Source organism: Monodelphis domestica, chromosome 7 (genome assembly GCF_027887165.1).
Source record: "Monodelphis domestica isolate mMonDom1 chromosome 7, mMonDom1.pri, whole genome shotgun sequence".
NCBI classification, from domain to species: Eukaryota; Metazoa; Chordata; class Mammalia; order Didelphimorphia; family Didelphidae; genus Monodelphis; species Monodelphis domestica.
Window position 1 is genome coordinate 99,204,365 of NC_077233.1, and position 27,894 is coordinate 99,232,258.

Genomic DNA, 27,894 nt, shown 5'->3' on the forward strand with positions numbered 1-27,894 from the left:
TTATGTTCAATTAAAATTGATAAGACAAGTAGAAGCTAGAAAAGTTACCATGCCACCTCAAAACAAAACTCTTTAACAAAGATTATGACATTTTATCTCACATAGGCTTTATGCAAAATAAAATCTATTTCCATACTCATATTCACTGATGTGCATCTTGTTCTACTACAATTTATACTTTGGGAACTGTCAACATCTTTATTTTAAAATTACTTAATTCATATATGTTGAGAGTTTTAGAGACAGAAAATTCCCAGACTACTTTGCTCCCAAAGAAGCAAGCCTGTGTGAGTTTAGGTAAAGCAACTTAATATTGTTGGCCTTCAATTTCATCATTTGTAAGAGGAGATCAGACTGATGACCTCTGAAGTTTCCTCTAGCTCCAATTATCTGTTTAAATAAGTCTCTTTGTCTCTCATTTTACAGTATAGTCTAAGGACCAAAGAATTGTATTCATGAGTCATAGGATTTAGTGCTGGAGAAAACAATCAGTCCAATCTCCTTATTTTGCAAGAAAGAAAAATAAAAATGATTTGTCCAAAGTCACACAGTTATGAAATGAAAGCATTAGTAAATAACTAATAAATTGAAGTGAAAAGTTGAGCTCATCAAGACTCCAAATTAAGTGCCCCTTTGTCTATACCACAACATCTCTAAAGTTAGTTCTCAAGAAAGTCTAGCATTTACCTGTTTGTTCAAAGTAATTCGAATCATCCACTTTGGAATCTGTTCTTGGTTCTGTGTTAGGAGAAACAACTCCAGGCAGTACCTGTTCCTGCAGTGGTTCCAAACTGTCCATGCCGGGTATCTTAGGGGACTCTGAAGATAGAATAAGAAGTTAATTTGATTCACTGTAGAAGTATCATGTGAAAAGAGCCAAATAGTTATTCAACTAAAGAAACCACAGTGTCATTTAGATATGTACCCATTCCCTTCACTACAAGAACACTGAGTGCATACCTGCTTTTCAATAAATCCTCTGGAGGAAATTTATTTTTATCTTCCTTCTTTGGCAATGATTAACATTTAATGAACCCAAGTGCTGTGCTCAGTGCCCACTGTTGAATTTTCTCTATGAACTCTTCTTGTCTCCATCAAAATTATAATCTTAGTTTGAAAAATGATCGTATTTTATATCTTTTTCATCCCAGGCAGCCAGCAGGAGGAAGTCAATAAATGTTGGTCAACAATATATTTAATCTTTAGTGTTTTTTCCTGCGTAAGATTTTTTATTAGCATGTATTAACCGACATTCTTAGAAATGCCAATGAAGTATTATCCGAATTAAAGCAAAAGGAACTTAAGTGACTTTGCTGAATGGTAAATCACATTATTAGAAGTATTAAAACCATAGATGTAGGCTTGAAAAGTATTATAAAGTCAAATCAAGTATGAGTCCTTTGGTTCCTAAATTATAATGTGAGGATCCACATACCTGCTACAAAGATGATCACTGTAGCACACGGTTTGAAAAGCAAATACTTCTACTACAGTAGGACCTCATTTACATGACCAATACATTCCTAAATTGAAAGCAACATGTAATAGCAAACCCCATTATTTAATAAGTATTGCTTATATGAGCATACCTGGCATACAACTTTTCTTAGGCTTACCAGAGCTACCAGCATCACTAACTACTCTTGTAGTCTAGGGTCATTATTAAAAGCTAAATAGCATTAATGAAATAAAAAGAAGCTTCCCTGAGACAGACATGACTTGTCATAAGCAAGAACTTTAGACAAAGACCAAAGTGGAAGCTAATGTTTGCTGTAAAAAATTCTCATACATGTGAATGCTTCTTGGAGCAAGAATGAACATTATGGGGTAAACTGTTGCAACACTTTACCCTGCTTGGGAAAATGGTGCAGACTAGAAATATACTGAAACACTTTTATTTTACGTAGTTTTCTGCCTTTTTGTTTTACTTGCCAGTCACGCACACTTAAGATTCATGCATGTTGAGTTCATGTAAAACAAGGTCCTACTGTACTTGTAGACTTGCTTCTTCCTGGTAGAGGAATGGCTTTGTAGAACAAGTACTTAATGCCCTTTTTGTCTGACACAAACACATAAGTATGAAATTTTTTACAACGTCAAAACAACAGACACTTTCCTAGAAAGACTGGCTAGAGGGTGGTGGGGGGAGATGAGGCAAACTGAAAAACTTGAAACCTGACAAAAGAGCTGAGAAATATGTGATATCTAGAAAGCTTCCTGGATAGCAGATTAAGACAGTGCTTGAAATAAAAGATTCCTTTCCCTTGTCCCTCTGAAAGAAATGCTCAACCTCAAAAAATAAAATGCATGGAAGTTTCAAGCTAAAAGGTTTCCAAATTTCTACAGTCAAAACCATCAGATAAGTAAACTGCTTCCAAAAATAGGAAAATCTAATGAACCAGGAATAAGGAAAAGACTAAAGATGAGAGATAAATTTATCTACTGTCTCTACAGTAAAAGTCGATCAAGTAAGTTACAGGGACAGTTGATGGTAAATGTCTGAAACTTTGATTATTCAGAATATACACTATTTTTCAGGCAGATTTATACTCACCAGCCAAATTCACAGCCACTCAGTAAGTATCAAAAGTTTCTACTTCACTGATGGCATCCAAAGTGTGGAAAAACAAGATTAACCTTGCCAAAGATTCTACAGAACGATCCTTGGATCTGGAGCAACCTATCAAGCCTCTCTGATTTCTAAATTCTCATACAAACCAAATAAGACTTTTGCAAAGGAAAAAAGACTGCACTTAATCATAATTCCTCCCATCTTGAAGTACTAATGCTCCTAGAGCAGTATACCAGAGTTAATGCAAGAAAAGCCACTACCCAATGGTAAATTTTCATTACCTCTACAGCTATCACAAGGCTCTCCAGAGAGTTTAACAGATAAGCCTATCAGAAAACCCATCGATAGTTTTATATTCTAAGAGCATTTAGGAATCTGGAAGCTAAAGTTCATGACTTAGCTGACTATTTCTTCTAAAAGGAAAATTGTAAAGGCTTAAAGTTTGAATTTGGTTCAAGGCCTCATTGTTTTAAAAATAGGACATATAAACTGTTCATTCTAAAGATTCAGGGAATTAAAAAGCCTATTTTAACTAAAGATGAGTCTTATCAAATAAAAACACTTTCCATGTCTCTGATGTGTAAAAAGCATTTATCAAAGGCTTCATATCTGGAAAAACTTAATGAGGCCATATCCTTCTACAATGACTTTCCCATGAATCATAGAAAGGCACTGTTAACTTTAAAGGAATAACTCTAATTTCTGATTTAATTTTACCATCTTTGTTTTTAAGAGAAAACTTTACTGAACTCTAGTAGAATATTTATATCCATATTTTAAAAAATATATGGCAACCACGCAAAAGAAAAAACCCAGGTCTAATCTCCAGCCTCTGGAGAGGAAAAAGACTTGTAATGTGTGCCTCCCATCTCATACTACACTTGTCTCTATATCAATCTCTACCCTTTTTTGAGGAGCAGCACCTTCCATTCAATAAAAAAATATTCTCACACTTGATTAAACCCTACACATCCCAATGTTTCTGGACACATGTAGATTGTCATACAAATCCCACTCCCCACACTCCACCAACTGACTCCTTATCTCCATCCCCTCAATCCCCCATTCCAAAAACACCATCCACCCTTTTCACTGTGCCCTCAGGAATGTCCATTCCATAGATAACAAACTTCCCATCACCCTAAACCTTTACCTCTCCTAGTATTATTGAAACCTGGCTCTTTCTGATGACCCAATCTCCCTGGCTACTCTTTTTCAATATGGCGGCACCTTCATTCATTTTCCCCTGCTCACTGACCAAGGCAAAGGTGTTAGATTATGCCTTGTTCCTCATTAACACTTCTGGGTTCTTTCCACCTCTCCATTAGTAAACTCTTCCCCTTGGAGGCTCATGATGTTTGTATTGACCACCCGATCAAAATCGTGGTAGCTATTTACTACAGACTAGTCTTTTCTCCTCCATCCTCAATGAGTTTGGTACAAAACTCCTAACTTTTCTCTCATCCCCAAACTCTGCCCTCATCCTAGCAGATTTCAATGCTTATATTGACTCTCCCTCAATCACCTTAAACATTCAGTTCCTCAATCTACTCACTTCCCATAACCCACTCCTTCTCCCCACCTCAGCAACATCAAGTCACACTCTTGGCCTTGCCATCACCCCCAAATGTACCACCTCTCTTCATGCCTGCCTTTACCAAACACCATGATGTCTACACAATGACATCTTGTCATCTGACCCTTAAATTCTCTCCCAGACCATCTCCCCTACTCCAGCCACTCTTTTCTCCATCTTGATCTCCTGATCAATTTATCACCACAGCCTTCCTTCCTCTAATCTCCAGTCACCTTACCATTTTGCCCAAAGCTCCCTGCTAAGCCTCAGTCTTAGATCACTGCCACCATTTGCTGCCTTTTATCATACACATACACATACTCTGATGGAATCCACTACAGATTTTTAAAAAAATCTCAAGTTGGCTTTCAATGCTGCTAGATAATTGTATTACAGTCATCTTATTAACTCGCTACCCCACTCTCCATAGCTCTTCTCTCAGAGGCTCTTGCATACCTAATAATCCGGCTTCCAACTTCATCATTCCACTGAAATTGATCTCTCCAAAATTACCAATGATCTCTTAATCGCCAAACCCAATAGCTCGTTCTCAATCCTCTCTCTCCATGACGTCTACAGCCTTTCACATTGCTATCATATAAATCACTCTAGGTTTTTGGGACACCACTTTCTTCTAGTTGTGCTCTTTATGAATACTCCTTTTCAGGCTCTTTTGCCTTCTAACTGTAGGTTTCTGTCAACACACTGTCTTGGGCCCTTTCTTCTACTTCTACTCCTCCTCCTCCTCCTCTTCCTTCTCCTCATCTTAGGGATTTCAACAGCTGTAATGGATTTAATTACCATCTCTATATCTTCCTTATTAATGCTAACTATAAGACCATCCTCTAGTCCCTCAGGCTTGCAAGCCAGCAGTCCACCTGGATTCCACTCTCAACCCCTCCGTGGCCAAGCTATTTCCAAGATCTGTCCATTTCAGATTTGCAACATCTCTCAAATACACTCCCTTATCTCCTCTGACACTGCCACCCCCTCTTTATCATGTCATGCTTGGATTACTGAAATAGCCTCCTCCAATCAATCAATCAATCAATTTCTCTGTGTTTGTGTATTTACCAACTGATTTTCAATCTACTTTTCTTAAATTTGGTCTCACTTCTAGCTCCACAAAAATCATATTTGTCTCTCGAGAATAATGATAATAAGAAATAATGATAAAATGAGAAATGTCTAATTTTCTATCGAATCTCTACATTTCTAAGAAAATCAAAGATTAAATCTATTCCAATCTCAACTAGGACTCACTTCATTTCCTAAAAGAGAAGAGGAGAATAACTGGCCATAGCCATTTCACATATAAGGAAAGAATGAGATCATGCTTAATTCTTCTTACTGTAATTTTCTCTCTTCTCACGAGGAAATTCTAATTCTATCTACTCCTTGCCCAAACTAACTTTACATTCTAGGGATAAAAGCCTTGGCTAATTCTCCAAACCGTACCTCAGAAGACCAAGGGAAAAAAAATCATATGGTAAGTGCAAGTGCAATCACATCTACCTTACCTGGGGAGGCCATGAAAACACAGCTTTCTTCAGCCTGGGGAGATGCCAGTCTCTGAGGTTCACTCATTTTCTCTACTTCCACATCCTTGGCTGGGGTTGTTATTGCCTCTATGTCCTTGGTCAGTGTCAGTTCCATGACTGGTGCCAGCTGGGCTTCCTTAGTTTGTTCGACCTCCACAGCTGGTATCTTTACCACCTCAACAGCTGGCACCACCTGGGACTCCTTGGCTGGGATCGCCTGGTTCTCCTTGGCAAGTTCCATATCCACACATGGGACTTCTTGGGTCTGTTCAGTTGGTATCATTTCTGCGACTTGTTCTGTCTGAGCCCTTAAGTCTGGGGTTACCTCCAAAGCTAGTTTATTCTCTTCCTCCTTGATTGATGCCACCTCCATGGCTAGTTCATCTTCCACCCCCTTGGATGATGCCATCTCCATAGCTGGTTCATCCTCCCCCTTGACTGATGCCACCTCTATAAATGGCTGACTTTCCATTACTGGTGCTTTCTCCACTTCCATGGAAGGTGCCAGGTTCATTTCCACCTCTTTTACTGATAATGCCTCCTTGGTTAATTCTACCTCCATCTCTACCTCCTTGATTGGCTCTGTTTAAAAAAAAAATTCAAATCCATAATTGGCTATTACAGAAGTTATAAACTTCATAGAGAATCATTTCAAGGAACAGGATACTTTTTCTGATGGGTAAGCCATCTTGCCAAATTAAGCTTGGCATTAGTTAAGGCAATCTTGCCTACTCTCTTATAGCTTCTAACTTGGTTAGGAATAGAAATAGGAAGGAGATAATTAACACTGAGGTCTATAAAAGCTCAGATGGGTCAGAGACTCTGTGAATCATCTCCTCCATCTGCAGAAATAGAACTACCCAGAATGTGAGAACTGTACATAATTGTCAATTATTTGTCCCTTTATTCCAAGGAAACATATTTACCTTCTGATGGGATGTCAGTAAAATAAACTCAAAACATAAGAAGTAGGGTTTCACTTTTCCTTTTTTTATTCAAAGATGGTATTATATCAAGTGAGAGTTTTAAGTAGCCTTAATAATGAATATTAATAGCTCTTTAGCAAATGTAGAAAAGCTCTGTGAAATCACCTGTTGTGGGCTGGAGAGGCTGAGGATTAGATTCCAGGAAGACAAAGGGGGATGAGTCTGAAGGGTTCTGGGCTTCCATGGGCCATCCTCCTGATCCTGTCTCAGTTCTTGAAACAAATGATTCATAGGAGGGCTCAACTGCTGCTTAAACAGAGAAATACAAGCCTCTTAAACTTCATTCACACTAGAAAGTTATTTTTACTTTTAATCCAATTGAGCAAAGTGTTTTGAAGATACATACCAAAGGCCTAAAAATAATCACATCAGAGATAAGCAAAAGTAAAGGCTGTCAATGTATTCTCTAAAGTTCTTTATTTAAACTACTGACAATTGTTCAAATAGACTATAATCTCACTATAGAATTATAAGGTGTGGGAAATCTAACTGCAATGCTGACAATTAGCCATATCCATCAAGTAAACATTTATTTATTGAGGAACTGTTATGTACCAAACATTGCTCCAAATTTGATGAAGAACAGAGAAGACGAAGTCCCTGCCCTTAAGGAGCACACAGTCAGTGGTGATTTGGGGTGAAGATAAGAGCAGCCATTCAGTCAATCAACAAGTGCTTTCATATTCCTATAAAATATATTATAATTTCCTCCATATTCCAGGTCTTAAGTACTAGAGCTACCATTCCTCTCAATAATTCTCATATAGCTAGCATATAAAAAATATTAAACATAAATATAAATATATTTAAATATATAAAGTATTTAAAGAGAAGAAAGATGAGAAAGCATCAGGCAGGATAGAGAAGCAGAAGTTTTATGCACAAGATGATTCCCAAGTTGCATCTTAAGAGAACCAGTTTGTAAGACAGAGTATCAAATTTAATGACAGACATACTAAGTGGGATCTCATTTCATGGCATAACAAGGAAGCCAGAAGAATCTCAAAAGGCCTCATAGAAGACCCGGGACTTGAATTTATGCTTAAAAGGGTAGAGAATAACAGGAAGGACATGATGGGGGAGAAAGACTATTTTAGCTTAAATGAGGGCATAAAAGAGTACATGAATATGACATTTGAATAGAAGAGTGGGGGAGAGGGCACGGTCTGGGTTGGTTTTACATGAGTATTTCAACAATGAACAATATGAAAATATGCTTCATAAGATAATACACGTATAAGCCAGAGTAAATTGCTTACAATCTCTGGGAAGGGGGAGAAACTGAGGGAAAGACAATTTAGATGTTACAACTTCAGAAAATGTATGTGGAAAATTGTTATTACATGTAATTGTTAAAATACTTTATAAAAAAAGAGCTAATACTAATACAGAAGAAAGGGCTAAAAAGAAACAATAAAGTTAATATTTCTTAAATATTAAAATGTAAACCACAGTTTAGGTTTATTTTGAATTTTATCATGAATTTTATCTGTAATTGTTAATAAGCTTAAAATAAAATGTTTATAAGTGATTTGGTGCTCCTTAAACTTCTCATTCAATTTTGCTACCATAATACCTGTATTATGTCATGTCACATCCTCAATTAGGTTATTAGCTCTTTGAGGACAGAAACTGTATCATTTTTTTCATCTTTGTATCCTTAAACTTGAGCACAATACTTTACCTATAGTAGCTTCTTAATAAATATGTATTGGATATTTAAGAATTTATACTTTAAAAAGAAATAGAAATGGAGAAACTATACCAATATTGTCTTTTGAAGAATCCAAATGTTCTGCAAATGGTGAGGTGTTCACCAATCCAGGAGAGACAAACAACAAATCTGACAAGATATTATCTTGGTACATCTGATAAGGATCTGAAATAAAGATGAAATAAAAGTCAACACTCATAAGTAGATAACACTTTAAAGATCAAGACTGGCATTCTACTGTCCTAGAAAATGGCACTCATCACTCATATTTGATAGTCACTGCATAACACAAACCAAATTCAACAAAAAATCCCTCTCTCCAGGGGCTGATAATCTTTATCAAAGAAATGATAATTAATGATAACTAATGACATGAATAATATATCATTTCAAATACTCCATTTCAAAAACTATATAAAAACCTTATACTGTGAAATTAGGAACTCAATATATTCTCAGAAAATATTGAGAATGGATATGTGATGATTATTTGGATGGGTCGGGTATGGAAGGGGGAAGAGAAAAATCTGAAATTACATCAGTATAGGGAACTCCCAGTATGGAAATTCATTCTACCAATCAAGATCACCAATTTATAGGATCTTAAGAGAGTTCGGTGATTCATTCATGATCACACAGTAGTATGTCTTTGCTCCAAGGCCAAATCTATATCCACTAGCCATATTGCTTATTGATGTGTATATGAAAGGTAAAAATAATGGCTATCAAAGATGAAAATTGCTCTCAGTAACTGCGTTCCCCACTTACACTGAGATCAATAAAATGACATCCAGCTTTAAAATTCACCAAAAGGTAACATAACATTAAATAAATACATTAATACATAAAGTTTTATCATGAAAAGAATTATTATGGATTTTATTATCATAAAAGTTACATTCTGGAAAAGAAATAATTAAAAAAGAAATGATCAAATCGCTATCATGTTACAGGAAGTACAATCTTAATTAGATTTAGAATGAAAGCAGAATGAACAGCTGACATCTTTAGAGTAAGAAGGTACTCTAAGTTTAGAGAATGGAGCAAGTAAAGGGATGGAGTCCCTGCCACTAGCCTTCTGCCAGAGGACTGTAATATAATGTACCGTGCCAGTCAATCAGACCAAGAATTCACTTCTTTGAAGAACACCCACTTCCAAGGACAGATTTGTTAAGTCTTCTCATGGACCCGTTCCCAAAGTGCTTATTCCCACAGAATGGCAACAATTAACTAAAGCAGAGAAATAATAGCAAGACGATCCTCTCGTCAATATTTTTCAGAGGCAATACAGGCCATTGCACTGAGTTGGGAGGAAGAACAGATGGATGATCTTTTACAGATGGATGATCTGGCAAATAGGAGATGAAACTACTAACCTGATAGGCATTTAAAAGCACACAGAATCGTATGGGTCCTGCTGAAGAATGTTGGGAGTGTAGGAGAGGATATGAACATGCCATTCTCCTCACTTAGAGATTCTGCATCATTTTACATTTTAAACAGCTGCCCTAACACATGATGTATCAGCTATCTGGCACCTTTTTACCAATCATACTATGACTAAATGCCAACCTGAAACTATAGAAAATAGCCAATTGCCCGCATTTTAAAAGCCTAAAAGCTTTATACTTTACAAAAAGGTAATCCTTTTGAGATATATAAATGCCTATAATAAATCTATTGCACACACAAACTTGAAAACACTTTAAAATCAATTCCTGATTTAATACTTAAACCATTCTAGGAAGAAGCTGAACTATTTTAAGTTCATGCAATTTAAAAATTATAAGTTCCATTAACTATTATGGAATTCATATAGGTATACAGACTCAACATTATTAATAACTATTTTAGTGATATCATCTATAATCAATCTCAAAACTGAGAGGTATTTCCATCATTAAAACAGATGGAATATGAATGCAGATGAAAGCATATGATCTTTCATTTGTTAATTTGAATATATGTTTTGGAGGCTTGGTTTAATAAGATTATTCAATGCAAAAATGAATAATATGAAAATGTTTGGTATGTTAATAACCCAGATTGAATTGCTTTCCAGCTCTGAGGTGCAGGAAGGAAGAAGGGAAGGATACAATTTGGATCATATAACATCAGAAAAATTATGTGGAAATTTGTTATTACATATAATTTGTAAAAATATAAGCAGAAAATTTTAAATACATAAATAAATAAAAAAACAGTTCTCTTAAAATCTAAGAGACAGGAGCTTGACCTGAGGTTTTATGAACCAGTGTATTATGTCTATTAAACACTGAGAATTTTTTTTTGGGGGGGGAAAGGGTCATTTAAATAGTTTGACAACTGTATTTCAATAGTTTGTAACACTAGGTATTTATTTTATGAGATTTCAAACATAATCTTCACCAGACTGCCAAAGGAGCCCATGATGCGAAAAGACATCTTATCTTAATGAAAGATTCAAAAAACAACTTCCTTCTCCCAGACCCTATCTCAGCCTATCCAGAAGCTATTCTGATAATGTATTTTTAAAAGTCAATCAGTATGTAAGGATTAAAAGAAACTGCTTGTGTATTGTCCTACAGATAAAAAATAAACATGAGTGAAACTTAGGGATGATACAGTGAAAAAGGTAGTCATGACAAATATCTGTAGAAAAAGAAAATGAGTATTTTCATCTGTTCCAAATAATTCTGCCACAGACATTTTAAGAGAAATGTAATAACCTCAGGGCTCTGTCCTGGGTCCAGTCATCTTTGGACTCTATACTCGATTTCTAGGGATTTCATTGACTCCCATGGATTCAACTATTATCTCTATGTAGATACCTCCCAAATATACATATGCAGGCTTCATCTCTTGCTTTTAAGATAGACTTCTGCATCTCCATCTGCATGACAGAGACTTCTCAAACTCAATATATCCATTGCAGAATTCATTCATTCTCAATTAAATACAATCTTTCCATCTTCCTAAGTCTGTAACTTGCCACTTCCCTTCACCATAATCCAGTATCAGTTGCTGCATCTTGTTAATTCTACCTCTGGAACATCTCTTGCATATATCTGCCCTCTTCTTTCTGTTCATATCCCAACCACAACAGTCCAGCTTCTCAACTCTCACTGCAGTAGTCTCTTAATCAGTATTTCAGCATTCATTCTCTCCCTCCTACAATCTATTTTCAACAAAGCTGCCAAAGTGATTTTCCTAAAGTCAAGAATAAAGTCTTCAGTAGTTCCAAAGCCCTTTCAATAAAAAAAAAAAGTTCCCAGCTAAAAATAGACATTATTCCTCCTTAACAACGTACACTACAATTCAGTCAAACTGGTCTCCTTGCCATTCCTGTTTTATATTCCATCTTTTGTCTCAGCCTTTTCTAAAGGGATATTTTTCATTTAAGTCTTCCTTTATATAGCATGGTGTGGAAGAACCAATGCTGAAATTGAGATGAAAGGACCTGAGTTTGGATTCTGCCTCTGCTAGAATTCAGAATTCAGAATTCTGACATTCAGAGTGTCATTTAAATTCAACAACAGAGAAAATTCATTAACCAAGTAGTACATCTATATAGTATATCCCATTCTGGTCAACTGGAAGAAAAAGCTTTTTCAAGGTAAAATGTACCACTTCTACGGCTCACTCTTATTGTTCATCTTGAAAGTCAAGCCACCATAGTTATCTACTATGTCTAAGATACAGAGGAAGATAGAAAAATTATAGCAATCAATCATCCAGGATTTATTAAATCCCCATGGGCCAGACCCTGAATTAAGGGTTGAGGAAAAACATATGAAATATAAGTTGATACAAAACAGATAGGAAATATCCACTCCTTACGAAATCTTCTCTAAAACAATCCCAAATAATTAAAAACTTTCTATTCATTGCCTCTCTTTTACCACTTACTCACACCAAGAAGTATATGAAGAGATGTAAAGCCTAATAAACATTGAAAGGTAGGCTATTAAAAATTGTATAGAGCTTTAAATACAAAATATATAAGGTTGATTTTGATCCTAAAGGTGATTGCAAACCATGGAAGTTTATTGAACAGGGCAGTGACAGAGACAGAGATATGCTTGGGAATATCCCTTCAGCCACTGTGAGAAGGATGGACTGGATAAAAGGAGAGATGATGATGACCAGAATGAGAGCAAAGCTCTGTGAGTTTTGTTAAGTAAGTATTGTTAAGGGAGTTAAGTGATGTGGAAGTAGTATAAAAAGTAAATGTGGCAAATGAAGTATAAGCTAGATGAGATAGTGAGGAGCTATGATTGACATGTGATATGGAAATAGGTTTTGATCAGGGATACATGTAAAATCCAGTGGAATTGCACTTTGGAGGGGGGTAGGGGAAGGACAGGGAAAGAGCGTGAACACTGTAACCACAGAAAAATACTCTAAATTAATTAAACAAAATCATCCAAAACAATTAAAAACAACAACATGGTCTTTGATCCTTAAGAGCTTACAAGCTTATTCAAAATCTCTTCCAATCATCTTTTCATTCTAATTCTAATGTTACCATAACCGTTCAAGTTCTTACCACCCAAACATTCTGTAACAGGTCTCTCTGCCCACTCCCATGCATCCTTCACAGATTCAGAGGTAACCTGAACTCACAGGGCCACTTCTCTACTTGATGCCTTGTTGCAGATGCCCACTCTCTAATACATGAAATATGACAAATCACACTAGCATTCTAGACCCTTTGGCTCCAACCCAACTTTCCACATTGAACACTGTTCTCCTAATCAAACTGGACAATTCTAAGCTCTCTGAAGCTGCCCAGCCTTCTCCCACCTCCATCCATCTGTGCACACTGTCCCACACAGATGGAATAGGCTCTCCACTAGTAGAAATTCCTCCCTTCTGTCAACGGCCAGCTCAGATGTCCCTACTGCTCAAAAGCTCCCTCTGATGATCCCCTAAGTATGTCATTACTTCCCTGGAACTTTCATGCCTCTCTGCTAGACCTCTTTTCTGTTTTAAAAATGAATTGTAATATGTATTACTTTCCATTTGTTATCCTTCTACTGGACTGCAAGTTCTTTGACACCATGGACAAAAAAATCCTTGGTGGATTTTTTCCTATCTTTGTGTCCCTAAGCATCAAGTTATTAGGCACTGAAATCAAAGTCATTTTTAGTTATGTCTGACACTTCACACCCTCATTTGGGGTTTTCTTAGCAAAGACACTACAATCCTCTATTTTTGTTGAAACGTTTCTAGTCATTCAGGTTTGCAATCTTATTTTCTCTTCCTCACTACCCATACGAAATAAGCTGCCAGGGCTTGATTTCAGCTCCACAAGCTATCCTACACCCAATCCACCCTCTGCTCTCTATTCACTCTACTCATTCAGACCCTTGTTACTCACTCTTGCCTGAATGACTTCACAACTTTCCCAATTAAACTCCCACCTGACAGCCTGTCCCATCTCCAATCCATCCTCCACACACAGCTGCCAAAAAACCTTGGTAAAGTACAAGAATAACCATGCCACCTCTCCTTTAAAGTCTGCGACACCAGATTACCTCTAGAATAAAACACAAACTCCTCAGTTTCTCATTTAAAGATCTTGTGAAAAGCAGTTGTCTTTTTTTAGTAAAGCTGAAAATTTTTAAAAACTGTTTTCCTTAAAAAACATGCAAAATCTGAGGACAAACTCCTGGAAAATGCAGTGATAAAACCAAGGGGTGTGGGGACGAGTGAACAGCTACCTTCAGGGAAAAGGACTAAGGGTGGTTAGTACCAAATCTTTTTAAACTTCTTTGCATCAGTGTCAATCAGTCAAACATTTATTCTGGGCCCATTATGTGCCAAGGCTCTATGCTAACTAAGTGCTAGGGATATAAAATGAGATAAAAGATAACTTAAAGAGCTCACAATCTAATGGGAGAAGCAATAAGTAAAAATATACAAATAAGCAAAATACAGCATAAAAAAAGGAACTAATCAACAGATGGAAGGCACTAGAATTTAGAGGAAGGCTTCCTGCAGAAGGCAGAATTTAAGCTGGGACTTTAAAGGAAGCAAAGGGTGGCAATAAATGGAGATGAGCAGAGAGTACTCCAGGCACAAAGAACAGCCAAAAGATAGAGCATTTTGTTCAAGGAACATAGGAGGCCTATGTCACAGGATTGAAGAATGTTGGGGAGTATGGTGAAAGAAGACTGGATGCCAAAATGAGCATTCTGTATTGGATCCTGCAGGCAGTAGGAAACCACTAAAGTTTATTGTGAGAAATATGATCACATCTGTATTCTAGGAAAATCACTTTAGTGGCTTAATGAAAGATGGATTAAAATGGAGAAAGACTTGAGGCAGGCAGACCCACATTCATCAGGGTGATGGCAATGTCAGAAGAAGGGAGTGTATGCAAGAGATATTTCAAACATGAACTCAACAGGCCTTGGCAACAGCTTAGATATTGGGGGAGGGGGAGGGAGATGAGAGACAGTGAGGAATCTAGGACGACTCCTAGATTGTGAGCCTGATGAACTAGAAGGTTGGTGTTGGGCTCAACCGTAATAGAAAAGGTAAGAGGTGGGAAGAGTTCTGGGGAAGTAATATTGAGTTCCATTTTGGATATGTTGAGTATCATGTCTTCTGGCTATCCAGTCTGGGATATAAGATTGGTGGTCAAAAGAGAGACTGGAACAAGACGAGTAAATTTGAGAATGACCAGCACAGAGATGATAATTCAATCTATGAATGAGAGCTGAAGAAATCACCAAAGAAAGTAGGAGAAAGCCCAGAACAAAACCATGGGGGAAACCTAGAGTTACAAGGTATGATCCAGAGGAGGATCTATCAAAGGAGATGGAGAAGGAGGGGTCAAATAGGAAAGAGAACCAGGAGAGAATGAAAACCTAGAAAGGAAAAAAAAGAAGAGTGTGTATCAAAGAGGTTAGAATAATTAACAATGTCAAAGATTATGGAGAAGTTGAGGAGGAAAATTGAGAAAAAGCCACTGGCTTTGGAAATTAAGAGAGCATGTGTGATCCTGGGCAAGTCAGTTAACTTCCATTGCCTAGCCCTTTCCATTCTTCTGTGTTAGAACCATTACATTGATTTAAAGACAGAAGGAAAGAATTGTGTGTGTGTTTTTTTTTTTAATTGGGGAGAAAGAGAGAGACAGAGACAGAGAGAGACAGAGAGGAAAGGAGGGAGGGAGAGAGAGACAGAGAGACAGAAACAGAGATCATCAGTTAGGTAAATTCAAAGAGATCAGTTTCAGTAGGATGAAGCTAGATGCTGGATTAAAAAGGATTAAGAAAAGACCACGAGGGAAATGAAGTGGCCCAGTGGATGGAGGTCTAGGCCTGGAGATGAGAAGTCCTGGGTCCAAATCTGGCCTCAGACACTTCCTAACTGTGTGACTCTAGACAAGTGGCAACTCCTATAAAGGCCTTCCCACTCTTTTGCCTTAGAACCAATACAGAGTGCTGATTTTAAGATGGAAGGAGGGGAAGAGGAAGAAGAGGAGGAGGAGAAGCAACCAGGAGGAAAGAAAATAGAGATACCTATTATAGACGCCACAACGAGAAAAAGATGTAACAGTTATCAGGGATGAAAAGATCAAGTAAGGCTATTTTAGGGATAGGGAACACATAAGCTTGTTGGGAGTCAACACAGAAGCACCCAGTATACATAGAAAGACTAAAAACAAATGATACGGAGAGCTAGGCGGCTCAGAGGATTGAAAGCTGGACCTAAAGATGAATGGTCCTGGGTTCAAATCTAGCTTCAGATATTTCTGTGACCCTGGGGAAAGTTATTTTACCCCAATTGCCTATCCTTTATCATTCTTCTGTCTTTGAACTAATACTTAGTATTGATTCCAAGACAGAAGGTTATGGATTTAAAAAAAGGGGGGGGGGGAATAGAGATGACAGAGGAGATAATATAATAAATAGTAATAAAAGCTAACAATTTTACATTTTAAACAATATTTACTATATTTTAGGGGTAAGACTAGAAAGGTAGGAAGGAGCCTGCATTGTATGCATAACTAATAATATGAATGAATCAAAGATAAAAGCAAAAAGGTAAACTTTATTTTATAAATATCACTGAGTCTTGATGGGATAACACTCTAGTCTAGAATGTGGCTCTAGAACGGTGCCTTTTTTTTTTTTAAATAAGCTTTTAGGACTGTGTCTCTTCCTCCAAAAGGAGAAGGGAGAACATGCAGACAGAAATAGTTAGCATGACTAATGATTTCATGAGTGTATCCCTTGAATCCAAAAGAAACCTATATTACTCACTGGATTTACCTCATGTCACCTATCCAAGATGGGTACCTTCAATGGTGCCTGCAGTCTACTTAGCTTAGACGGCTGTGTTTGCAAAAGACTCTAGCTTCTTCTTGGGTGGTCTGTTGCCAAGAGAGATGCTACCAATCTAGCTTTGCCAAGCTTTAGCCTTGGATTACTCTCATCATCCTCTCCTACTCTCTTGAATGAAGCTAGAGAAAATAAAGAAGCCATGCTAATTGGATTCACAACAAATGTGCCTTCCCTCTTCTGACTATCTTCATCCTGTATAAGTTTTTTCATATCTTCCCTATTAGATGGTGAGCTCCTTGAGAGAAACTGTCATTTGCCTATCTCTGTATGCCCAGTACTTTGCAAGTATACAATACATAACAGAGAGAGAGAGAGAGAGAGAGAGAGAAAGAGAGAGAGAGAGAGAGAGAGAGAGAGAGAGAGAGAGAGAGAGAGATAGTAGTAGGCACCCAGACAGTGACCTCTGCTATCACCATGAATTATTCAAATGATGCTGAATAAACTGGAGCAGCTGCCACTTTACAAAGCCAATTTCATTTTCATTCCAGTTCAAATCATCTCCTACTGTCTCCTCTTTTGCTCCATTTTCAAAGAAAGAGGTAGTTCTTGCAAATGCCAACCCCTTAACATGTACCCTTAATTACAATGATTCTATTCTACTCTGGGAGCTTGAATGTTAGAATATCTGGCATCTCCTCTAATTTTCTTTTTTTTTCCTAAATTCATTTAATTACACTTTGCTTTCAGCTTCTAATTCTGTTCCTCTCACCTTCCCACCTTTGAAAACACAAGAAAAACAAAGTCCATTACAAATATATAGTTAAGCCAAATAAATGCCTATATTAGGCATGTCCAAAACACCAAAATAGTTCTTAATCTGCATTCTATGTTTATCACCTTTCTATCTGAAGTTAGTATAGTCCATGATTGTTTTCCTGGAACTGTGGCTGGTCACTGTATTGACTGGAGTTCTTAAGTCTAAAAGTTGATTTTGTCTTTATAATATTGTTATTGTAAAAATTATTCTCCTATTTAAGCTCTCTTCATTCTGTATCAGTCCATACAAGTCTTCCCAGGTTTCTCTGAAACAATTTCCTTCATCATTTTTTATTGCACAATAATATTTTATTACATTTATATAACATAACTTATTCAACCATTCCCCCAACTGATAGGCTGCCTTACAGTTTTCAATTCTTTGCCATCATAAAAAAGAGGTGTTATGTTTTTGTACATGTCTTTATTTTTTCTTTGATCTCTATTTAAAGTTTGGAGTTAGTAATTGTTTCATTGGGTCAAAGGGAATACCTTTTGGGACATAGTTTAAAATTATGTTCCCACTGGGCCTGTTTTTCCATAGCCCTTCCAGCATTTGTCATTTTCCATTTTTGTCAATCAGATAGGTCTGAGGTGGTATATCTCAGAATTATTTCATTTGCATTTCTCTAATTATTACTGATTTTGAGCATTTTAAAATACAGTTATAAGTTATATGCCTTCCTTTGAAAACTGCCTATTCATATCCTTTGATTATTTTTCAACCTACTAATTTTCAATCTTTCCCTAACCACTGGCTCCTTCCCAACCGCCTAAAAGTATGCTCAGAAATAGCATACTTACAAATCTTTTATTTGATCCCACAACACATTTTCTATATCTCTATCCCCTTTTGTAGCCAAACACTTGGGGGGGGGGGGGTCTACATTAATTGCCTGTACTTTTTTATTTCCCATCCCTTCTTAAACCCTTGCAATCTGGCTTCCAATTTCTCCAGTCAACTGAAACTGCATTCTTCAGGGGTTACCAATGATTTAATGGCCAAATATGATATCCTTTTCTCAGCTTTCATCCTCTACACTAGCTGACAGAGTTAGCCACTGTTTCCATCTCGACATTCGCTCACCTTCCTGGGTTTCTGACACTTTTGACTCCTGCTTCTCCTCATGCTAATTGAACTGCTCTTTTTCACTATCCTCTGCCTCATTATCAGTCATGTCCTGTTCTCCAAGGGGAACATATACCCCAGTGTTCTGTATTGGGCCTGTTATTTCACTTTGTCATTCTTTTTCTTAGCTTTATAGTGTGTGTGGGTGTGAATTGTTTCTTTCCTGAACTCTAGTCTGGTGCCATTAACTCTCTATTAGAAAGCCATCATAAATCTAATGACATGAGAGCAAGAAATATAATTCAACAAATTCAGTTCAAACCCTAGATCTCTTCTTTATTAGATATATGACAGCAGGTCAGATTCTTTGGGACCCAGCTTTTATATAAGTAAAATGAGGGAAATGAATCAGATGAATTTAAGATCTTTTTAGGATTGAAAATCTACAGTCGAACTGGATATTCAATAGGGACTGCAAACTCAATGCATCCAAAACAGAACTCAATGTCATTTTTCCCAAAATTTCTCCCATCCCTCCTGTCCTTTCGGACCCACCCTCACCCTAAAACATCTTTCAGGTCCAAAAACCTTTGAATCATCCTCTACATTTCCATCTCCCCCACCCTTCATATTCCATCAATTGCCATGTCTTGTAAATTTCATCTTCACAAAAATATCACGGGGGCAAAATCCACACCCAAGCTTATGGTGGGGCATTGATTATATTGGGGAAAGGGGTATCATTTCCCTTCCAAGAGGAATGCAAACCACTAGGTGGCGCACTCAGTTTTAGGAAATATATGCATCATTTTGGAGAGAAATGTTCAAAATGTCCTGGCATTGCCAAATTTATTTTGTCCCAAGAAGTTAAACTACAGGTTGGTATGAGAGTCTAAGAGGGTTTTATAGTCCTGGAGAAAGAACTCACCAGGGAGAGAGAAGAAATCTATTTTTGGGTTATGTCTATAGTGAGTCATTTTATGTAATTAATAATTATTAGTAATTAGTTAATACATCGTTATGATAGTTATGAATTCTTTATACTTTATTTTTATTAGGGGAAAATGTATGTTGCTCTACACTGGATATATGCATTATCACCTTGAGTGCTTTAATAGGATGTAAATATTCTACCCATACTCTATAGAGAGCCACATTGAAATGGGGGCATAAACCAATGATGATACTTTTAGGTCATCCTCCAACTCCCCTATCAAACCTAGTCTGTATAAACCTATTTTCCATAGTTCTGATAAATGAGTGATGCTGGCATCAATAATTTACCCCTGATGAGGCATGAAAAAGCATCTTTTACCAAGATATTTCCTGGCCTATAATTCTATCTTTTAACATCTCTGGAATATATCTCCTCTCTTCTTATACTACTACCATCCCAGGACAAAACCTTCCTGCCCCAAGACTCTGCCTACTCCAATCCATCCTCTACTCAGCTATCACATTTATTTATTTAAGCTAGAGCAGGTCTCACCATCTCACCAGACTAAATTCCAGGGACTTCTATTACCTTCAGGACCAAATACTAAAACCTCTGGCCTTTTCCTACTAATTCAGTATTTTTACATTTTACTTTTTACTCCCTTCCATGTATTCTACAAGCAAATGACACAGATTTCTCTTATGTTTCTCAACATATAACATCCACCTCCTATCTATTTTCACTAGTATCTCTCATTCCTAGAATCCTCTCTTTTCATTTCCAATTCGTGACTTCTTTCAGATCCCAGCTAAAATCTCATCTTCTGCAAGATGGCTTTCCTGATTTCTCCTTAATACTAGTGCCTCCCTGAAGGATTACTTCCAATTTGCCCCAACAATATCTTGTTTGTACATAGTTGAATGCTTTTTCTCCCATTAGACAGTGAGGCTTGAGATCAGGGACTGTTTTTCTCCTTTCTTTGTATCTCCAGGGCTTAGCATAGTTCCTGACACAGAGAGCCATGAATGTGACAGAATATTACTGTGCCCTAAGAAATGATGGAGAAAAGTTAAAAAAAAAAATTTGGAAAGACTTTTATAAATTGATACACAACCAGAAAAAATTATTTACATAACAACATTGCAAAGAAAAATAATTTTGAAACTCTAATCCGTGCAATGGTTGAACATTCCAAAGGATCCATGAGGATACATGTTGCCTACCTCCTGATAGAAAATGATGGACTCAGGTGAGAAGTGAGGGAAATGGTCATTGAAGAAATTCATTTTATTTGAATGTAGATTTTTGTTATAAAGGTTTTGATTTTTTTCCTTTTTTCCCCTCAAGAGGGCAAAAAGAGAGGAAGATTGATAATTTATTTATTTATAGCCTTTATCTTCCATCTTAGAATTGGTATATATTGCTTCTAAGGCCAACTGTAAGGGCTAGGCGATAAGGGTTAAGTAACTTGCCAAAGGTTACACAGCTAGGAAGTGTCTGAGGTCAAATTTGAACCCAGGACCTCCCTTCTCTGGGCCTGAGCCACTGAGACACTTCGAAGTCCCCCTTGATGGAGAGTATTTAAATAAAGGGGGGGGGGGGTAGTAGGTGGTGAGCCATGGATATGATTTTTACCTTTGCAATATTATTTTTGCAATATGTATTATATAGACAGAAAAAGGAACTAAAATAGAGGAAAAGTTGTGGAAGCAAATCACAAGCCTGGCACAAAGGAAAGATGCAGTAAGATAATGCAGAAATGGGGGGCTTCCGAATGTCTGCAGGGGCTCTTTGCCAAAAAATGAACAACTATTAATGGCCTGACTTCCTATAATGATAATTTAATTTTTTTAAAATGTGGCAGGACCAACAAGAGGAAATTCTATTCTGGATCTGATTCTCACTGGGAGGAAGTAGTTGCTGGGGTGAGGCCCCTGGAGGAAACTGACCACTCCCTTTTAGTTTGTAATTCAGGAAATTTAGTCATTGATCAAATGACAGATCTTTTAAAGTATGAAGACTGGAATTCAATAAATCCTCTCCACCTACACAAGGGTCCAAAGTGTACTAGCTGTGTGGAAACGGCATTCCTCTCATTTCTTCCAAACATCTTCCAACAAGACATTTGGCTAAAATCAAATACAGCCCTTGTACAGAGTGTGTGCTGCCCTTGGGTAACCCCCCTTTCCTGTTTGTTTGTTTTTTTGCACTTTCAAAGCTATCTTAGATAATCATCTTAATCAAATTTCTCTTGTATTAAAATTAGGAAAGGGGGAAACTTGTCTATCCAGTTATTATCTAAATAATATATCTTATGCCAAAACCCTGTTATACCACTACCATCCAGGGAGAAGGCAATTTACCCCAGGGAGTAATAGATTTAGAACGGAAAGAGACCTAGATGACAACCTTCTCATTTTACAGATAAGGAAAGTTGGCTTAAAGAGGTGAGATGATGCCAAAGTTGCACATTGGCAAAGCTAGGATCAAACACATACACTACAACTTACCCTCTTCGAAGTGGCCTTCTGTACTCTCCTACAATTGCCCTACCCAATGTCTCTGTTTGGGTTGTGGGAAACATAATAGGGATTTACCGGAAGAAGAAAAAGCTATCTGAAGGAAAGCAAGTTCTAAACTGGTTATGGCTGCTTTATATTAATTTCAAGAGAATAGATAAATAAGATTTACTTTACAAGATTTTACTTTTTATTTTACAAGTCAAAATACCTCCCTCCTTACAGTTTCTGAGGAAAAAGGCCGTAAAAAGCAAGAAAAGTAAATTTCATTCATTTTTCATTATGAAAACAAGAGTTATTTTGATAATATTAACACAGAGCACTAGTTCTATATTAAGTATTACAAGACACCCAGGGCCCAAATTCTGCTTTTGGCACTTACTTCCCTTTACCTCCCTGGGCCTATTAAACAAGGAGGTTGGACTAGATTCATCTGGGACTCTAGATCTGGGAAGCTATCATCTCAGCATTCTTCATTTCATATTTTTATGCTTTGACTATTTTTGAAGGAACTGAATAATTTTAAACAAACACAGTAGAATATGACATGATATATAGCCTTGGAGCTTTATCTTACACTATAATGACCCCAAAGATAGGGCCCACATCCAACATTTAACACCATTCTCTACACACAGTGGTTGTTTAATAAGTATCTTATGAATGATACAATAAATGATAGTTTGTCATTTTGAAACAAAATAACAGCAAATCAAAAAATTATAGTGGAACATTGTACACTAAGGAGTGCTATTGGTTTTTTATTTTTAGTTAAAGTTTAAAGGCATTACTTTCATTTTATAGCCCTGAACAAATCAAACTGTACAACACTAGAATGAATTTAACAAGTCTTGAATTCAAGTCAGATGGTCATACTCAATAATCTTTTCATATGCTGTTGGCTTAGAATCAAGGTAAGCAGTTGGAGATTAGTCGCTTCAATTTTTTTTTTAACAAATGAAACTAAAATGGCACATATGTAAACTAAAAACCAAAAAAACTTCTTATGCTTTTACAAAAAAGTTGTAAGCCTTTATGTACTGAAGCAGCATGCAGTTATCCTACCCATCCTACAGTTTGAAAAACTAATAACATTTTTTAAAAAGCTATGGAAAAATGTCAGAAAAGTTGAGTTCTAGTTACACCTGCACCTCTTAATTTTAGTGAGACTTTGAATGAAATTTCATCTTCTTCAAACCCTAATTTCTTTACCTGCAAAATAAAAACATTACTATGTCCAGTATTTTGAGATTAAAATAACATGTGAAAAGTGCTTTACAAACTGCAAATTTTTACCCATCAATTTCAAGTCCTATTATTATCACTAAGCTCAGAAATAGTCCTTTGACTCATCCAAAGAATGCTATGTCAATAATAGTCATATAAAGTTAAATAGATAAAGCAAGGCAGTTGTCAGAACACATCATGTAACCAAGCGAGTACTTATAAAAAGCTGCCAAGGTCAAAGGAAAGACCAGGAGAAGAAATGCTCAAAAGAGAAGCTACTTAAAGAGTCCCAGAAGACAAATCTCCATGTACATACATTCTACAAAAATAGAATCTCTGGTGTGCATCCATGCTTTAAATCAAGGAAACAAATACTCACGATAGTGCCCCTTCTCTGAATAACCTTTTGGAATTATTTAAGTACACACTGAACCACTCAGAACTTTTATCTTTTGAATTTTTCATATGATAAAGTGAAAAGAAAACAGGCTCTGGAATCTTGGGGTCTTCTATTCATGTCTTGCTTCGAGTGTAATCTCTAATAGTAATAATATCTATGTAATGTCAACCTGGACAGGTCACTTACCCTGCCTTCATTCCCTGGGCTTTGGTTTCCTTGTATGTAAGATAAGAGGGCTGACCTAGGTGACTTCAGAGATCTCTTCTCACTCTTGATCTAAAATTAAGGGGGGGGGGGGGGGGGGAGGCTCGCTGAAACAGCTAGATGGCATAGATAGAACACCAAGATTGGAATTGGGAGGACCTTGGTTCAAATCTGAACTCAGGCAGCTGTGTGACCCTGGGCAAGTCACTTAACCCCATTTATCTAGCCCCTCAGCTTTTTGTCCTAGAGTTGTTATTAGGATAAAACACAAGGGTTTAGAAAAATTAAAGAGGACAAGTTAGGGATAGGACTTGAAATTTCAATGATACATAGAACTGCCTGTATACTTCTACCAGTGCAGGATAGTATCTTCTTAGCAGCTAAGAATTTTAAAGAGATGCATGGAGCACTGAGAAGCTGACAGTCTCAATATCAAGAAAAGAAAACATGCTTATAAAAAGGCAAATCATGTGTCTCAATTTTTGCCTCAGAAAAAAGTCATTTGCACTGTTATAAAGATTTCAAATGAATATTTCTAGGAAACAAATTGTACTGGTATATCTGGAAAGTATGGGTTAGAACAATTTGGATTCCAGAAAGGAGATCCGGACTCCTCTGACTAACAGTGGAGGTGTTCAAAGGAAATCAGGGGAATAGGTCAGAATATCTGAAAAGGAGAATCAAGAGAGCAGAAAATCAAGGTGAGATTTCAAACATGTAGGATTTACTCACAGAGGGAGTAAATTCTGATAATGCTAATGGAGAATTTCCAAAATGAGCATTTCATGTCTGTGTCAATTCTTAAACACAATCACTACCACAAAAACAATAGACAATAAGTGGTGCACTCAGGGATTTATTGATTATAATGGCTTTCTCACAAAGAGAATCAACAGAGATGGCATATAGGAAGATCCTGGTACAGGGCAGAAGAAATAAAGGTGAACATTCTTTCTCTTACTTCACAGAATTTAAAGAACAGAGAGATCATCTGGCCTAAATATTTCATTTTATTGTTAAAAGAATATGAAGATCAAAAAAGTTAGTTAAATAGGAATTCATATTAACTCCCAAACCCATTCCATTTCCAAACCTCCCATTTTCATTAAGGGCACCATCATGCTTTAAGTCACCTGGGGTTAAACCCTCCTTGACTTTTCCTTTAACTTCCACACCTATTCAGTGACCAAGTTGTATCAATTTTATCTTCACAATATCTCCGACTCAAAGAATAAGTGAGAAGTAGTTTTGTGAACAATATTCTTAGGAAATATCTCTAAATGTTCTAGGAAAAATAATCACACCTTTCAACAGAATTTTCATCAGAATTTCTCCTGTTTTTAAGAATAAAGAAATTCCAAATATTTTAAAAGGTATTTATAAAAAATATAGTTATTCTTTCATTCCTCATCTGCAATCAGAAAACATTTAAATAATGACCTTTTTATGAAGAGAAAACTTTTTCCATTTCTTGTGTTGCTTTTTTTATACCACACTGAATATTTGAGCACATTCCTCTTTTGCTTGTTTTGTGTATCCCTATGTACAACTGAATTTCTGCTAGGCCCAGAGCCTTTAATGCTTGGGTTTCTTATTCTCTACCCTCCTTTTTCTTTTTAGTAAGGTCCCATAAAAGCTGTTCAAAGCTGTACCTTGGCTCACTCTCTTCTCCTATAATCTTGGCCATCTGGCTCCAAAAATCTTTCTCTGTGACACATGTACAAACAAGGCCTGTTTAAATGAGTAAGATGTATGTGAAATTACATACATTTATAAAAAATACACATATTAAAAGACTTAACAAAGTTTCTATTCTAGCAAAGAATAATATTCTCTACTCTATTTCTCCTTGATAAATATATAGAAGTAAATTTTTATTAAGCAGGTCAAATGAGTTTAAAATTCAAGGTGGTGAAGTATGAAATATAAAGATCTCTTATTCTATTTTTACAATGGGCCCAATAAATGCAAAATATAATGGGAGATTTATTTCAGAGCTAAATTTTCAATCAACTGATCAATAAGGTCACTGTGCTAAGGGGTGGGGTGGGGTGGGGTATAAAAAGAGACAAAAGACAGAATAAATAGTAAATAATGAATTGGGGGAAGGTGCCAGATTTAGTAGGGTTGGAAAAGGCTTCTTGTAGGGGCTTGAAGGAAGCCAGGGAAGTCAGTAGTCAAAGCAGAGGAGAAAGAAGGTTCCAGGTATAAAGGACAGCCAAAAACATGCCTAGAGCCCATGAGTCTGGAACAGCCAGGAGGCCAGTATCCCTGAATGGAAGAGGGCACATACTGGGGAGGAAGGTGTAAGAAGACCAGAATGGACAGAGGGAGGACTAGGTTACAAAAAGTCTTGAATGGTAATTTGAACATGCTCCTAGAGGCAAAGGAAGCCATTGGAGGACTGACATGATCAGGTGGTGTTTTGGGAAATTCACTTTTGAGGCTGACTGCAGGATGGACAGTGAGGGGAGGACAGACCGCCTGCCCTGGAGGGGTGATGCAAAGGTGAAATCTTTGCTGGTCTTGACAGCAGACTAGATCTGGAGGGTAAGAGAGAGTGAGGCATCTAGGTCAACGCCTGGGTAGGGGGGGGGAGGGGGGATACTGCTGCTCTTTACCCTGAGAGGGAAGCGTCTGGGGGAAGTTGGAAGAAAGATCCTGCGTTATGAGATATATGCCAAGTTTAAGACGTCTCCTAAACAAGCAGCTTGAGATGTCTGAAAGGCAGAGACTGGGGTGGGAAAGGAAGATTCAGCATAGAGATGGTAGTTAAATCCAAGGGCAGTACTACAAAGGGAGCAGAGAAGAGGACCCAGGAGAGAACCCTGAGGGACACCCACAGTGAGAGGTATAATCTGGAGGATGACTCAGCAAAGTGATAAGAGGAGGAGATAGGTAAGAGGAAAACCCAGAGGCAGTGGTACCCCCAAACCCTAGAGATGGGAGAGGCACCAAGGGACAGTGGCCAAGGCTGCGGAGGACCAGGAAAATGAAGCCTGAGAAAAGGTCACTGGATTTGGCAACTAAAAGATCATGAGTAACTTTGGAGAAAGAAATTTCTAGTGGAATGATACAGTCGGAAGACAGACTAAGAGGATAAGAAGAAAAGGAGAGAAAGTGGAAGTACTACCAAAGAGTGGGGATGGAAGGATCAGAGGAGGGTTTTCCAGGACACAGGCAACACGCTCACGTCTAGAGGCAGTAGGAAATAAGCCAATAAAGAGAGTGACTGAAAATAAGTGAAATAGGGAGGCTCACAGAGGACTGGGCATGGCATCACTGGAAGTAGAGGGGCGGACCTTGGTAAGGAGACAGGAGTGAAAGAGGACAGAGCAGAGGGCAACGGAAAGACAGGAGAGACTGGAGAGAAGAGGGATCTCACGATGAATGGTCTCAATTTTTTCTGTAAAATATGAGGCAAGGTTCTCAGATGAGAGAGTGGGGGAAGGGGGAGCCATAAAGACATATTCTGACTGTGGTTCACTTATGGTCTTTGCTTCTTTATACTGGCTATATTTGGCCCTGTTTTCTAACTCTTTGAACTTTGAATTTTTGAAGTATTTTGAAGTATTCTGCCCCTTTCCCCCACTGAATTCCAGACTTTAAGGTACTGCATCTTACTAATACAGTGCTACCTATTTTACTTACCTAGATTTTAAATTTAAATTAATTTTAAATTTTCAACAGGTAAGTCTTTTTTAATATTTTATTGTTTCACTAATTCCACACTACTGTGTGTTGGCCAAACCACAGATGTTTAATAAATGTTTCTGAAAAATTAGAATGAATGGTCAGAAACGTTCTAGACTTCTTTAGAAAACCCTTTACACTTAACCATAGAATCATTTAAGAAAAGGCATCTCCTTACTACAAACAGAGATCTCAGATCAACTGCCCTGGGGTGTTAGCCAACAACAGCAAAGGTTATCATATATGCCTTTGGACATTTTATTACTTGTTTTACATAGCTGAAAACTCCAACACTGTGTGTAAACAACAATTTCTGGCAATCAACTCTTCCATGTGTTTGTAGTACTACAGCCCTTTATTTCTA

General features: G+C 37.2%; 1 protein-coding gene across 35 annotated transcripts in view; it reads right to left on the minus strand.

Annotated features, from left to right (window-relative positions):
• The window catches only part of MAP4 (microtubule associated protein 4), a 234,822-nt gene that overhangs the window by 81,686 nt on the left and 125,242 nt on the right, over nucleotides 1-27,894 (minus strand). For 32 of the 35 annotated variants that reach the window (XM_056805211.1, XM_056805242.1, XM_056805241.1 and 29 more), the window contains 4 exons: nucleotides 8,441-8,554; nucleotides 6,781-6,924; nucleotides 5,669-6,271; nucleotides 688-819 (listed from right to left, as the gene is read on the minus strand). In XM_056805211.1, the coding sequence (XP_056661189.1) occupies nucleotides 688-819; nucleotides 5,669-6,271; nucleotides 6,781-6,924; nucleotides 8,441-8,554 (993 nt within the window). The remainder of the gene's footprint in view (nucleotides 1-687; nucleotides 820-5,668; nucleotides 6,272-6,780; nucleotides 6,925-8,440; nucleotides 8,555-27,894) is intronic. The other 3 variants (XM_056805221.1, XM_056805215.1, XM_056805217.1) reach the window with 1 other exon arrangement.